The sequence below is a fragment of the Sinocyclocheilus anshuiensis genome, unplaced genomic scaffold (genome assembly GCF_001515605.1).
Source record: "Sinocyclocheilus anshuiensis isolate Anshui unplaced genomic scaffold, SAMN03320099.WGS_v1.1 scaffold1453, whole genome shotgun sequence".
Taxonomy (NCBI): domain Eukaryota; kingdom Metazoa; phylum Chordata; class Actinopteri; order Cypriniformes; family Cyprinidae; genus Sinocyclocheilus; species Sinocyclocheilus anshuiensis.
The window spans coordinates 720,095-721,316 of NW_015549558.1; the positions used below are offsets into that span (position 1 = coordinate 720,095).

Consider the following 1,222-nt stretch of genomic DNA (forward strand, 5'->3'; position numbering starts at 1 on the left):
TTTGGGGTCAAGTTCGAATTTTTATAAAAAATAAAAACTGAGAAATTAATAAATTCATAATATAAATTAAGATATAATAAGATAATAAGAATTTGCAGTATAAAGTCTGTAATATCTTTGTAATATAAATATAAATTCATAATATCAAGTCTAGTATTTATTTAATTAAGAATTATTTATTAAAATAATAATTAGTAGTAGTAGTAGTAGTAGTAGTATTATGGAATATAATAATATATTATATTATTATGGAATATAGAATATAAGAACAACAGAAAGTTAAAGGTCCCCACCATGATATAAAACATGAAGTATGTTAGTGTGTAATTTACCGCGGTACTCTAGGATGTCCTCGGTGTAGGCCACTAGGCAGGGGAAAACACTGCTGATGAAAAGCCCAAGCAAGGTCGTCCCAACAAACAGAAACACTCTGTTTGTGTAGAGGATCAGTAACAGCAGCAACGTTACAATCACACCAGCCTTAAGAAAGAGGATTCACATTCAATAATCCTAAATCTTTGATTCATTACATACTCAACAGCCACATGCTGTATTTGAATAGCTGATAGCAAACAGGGGAGCATGTATGATGGTGTAATGTGGGGTTTGGTGTTTGGGTTTTGTTTCATGTTCATGTTTTCCATGTCTTTTATTTTGTAATTGTTTCATGCTGTTAGTGTAATGCTTCCCTTGCCCTCATGTATCTCTGCCTTGTGTATGTGTCATGTTCTGATTGGTTGTCTTTAGTCATGTGTCTTGTTTCCCATTGGTTTGTTCTTGTCATGTGACCCTCTTGTTTGCTATAAGTAGCCACCATGTTGCCATTGTCACTTGTCGTGTATTGAAGTTTTAACCCACTGTCGGTGAGTCTAGTCTGGCGGTTTCACCATTCACTGTGGGTGTCATGGAGGAGGAACATGCCACTTCCCCAAAGCCTGTTCACGTCATGTCTGCCAAGCCAAGGTCTGCTCACATCATGTCTGCCAAGCCACAGTCTGCACACGTCATGTCTGCTACACCAAAGCCTGCTCACGTCATGCCCGCTACTCCAGGACCTGCTCACATCATGCCAGTTAAGTTAAAATTTACTCATGTCATATCTACCAAGTCAAAGCCTGATCACGTCATGTCTGCCAAGCCAGAGTCTGCTAACATCATGACTGCTACCCCAGGGCCTGCTCACTTCACGTCTGCCAAGCCAGAGCTTGCTCACGTCATGCCG

The 1,222-nt window shown here is 39.0% G+C and overlaps 1 protein-coding gene across 1 annotated transcript in view; it reads right to left on the bottom strand.

Annotated features, from left to right (window-relative positions):
- The window catches only part of LOC107656990 (major facilitator superfamily domain-containing protein 4B-like), a 9,133-nt gene that overhangs the window by 3,907 nt on the left and 4,004 nt on the right, over positions 1-1,222 (bottom strand). The window contains exon 7 of the mRNA XM_016444960.1: positions 333-480. Coding sequence (XP_016300446.1) covers positions 333-480 — 148 coding nt within the window. The remainder of the gene's footprint in view (positions 1-332; positions 481-1,222) is intronic.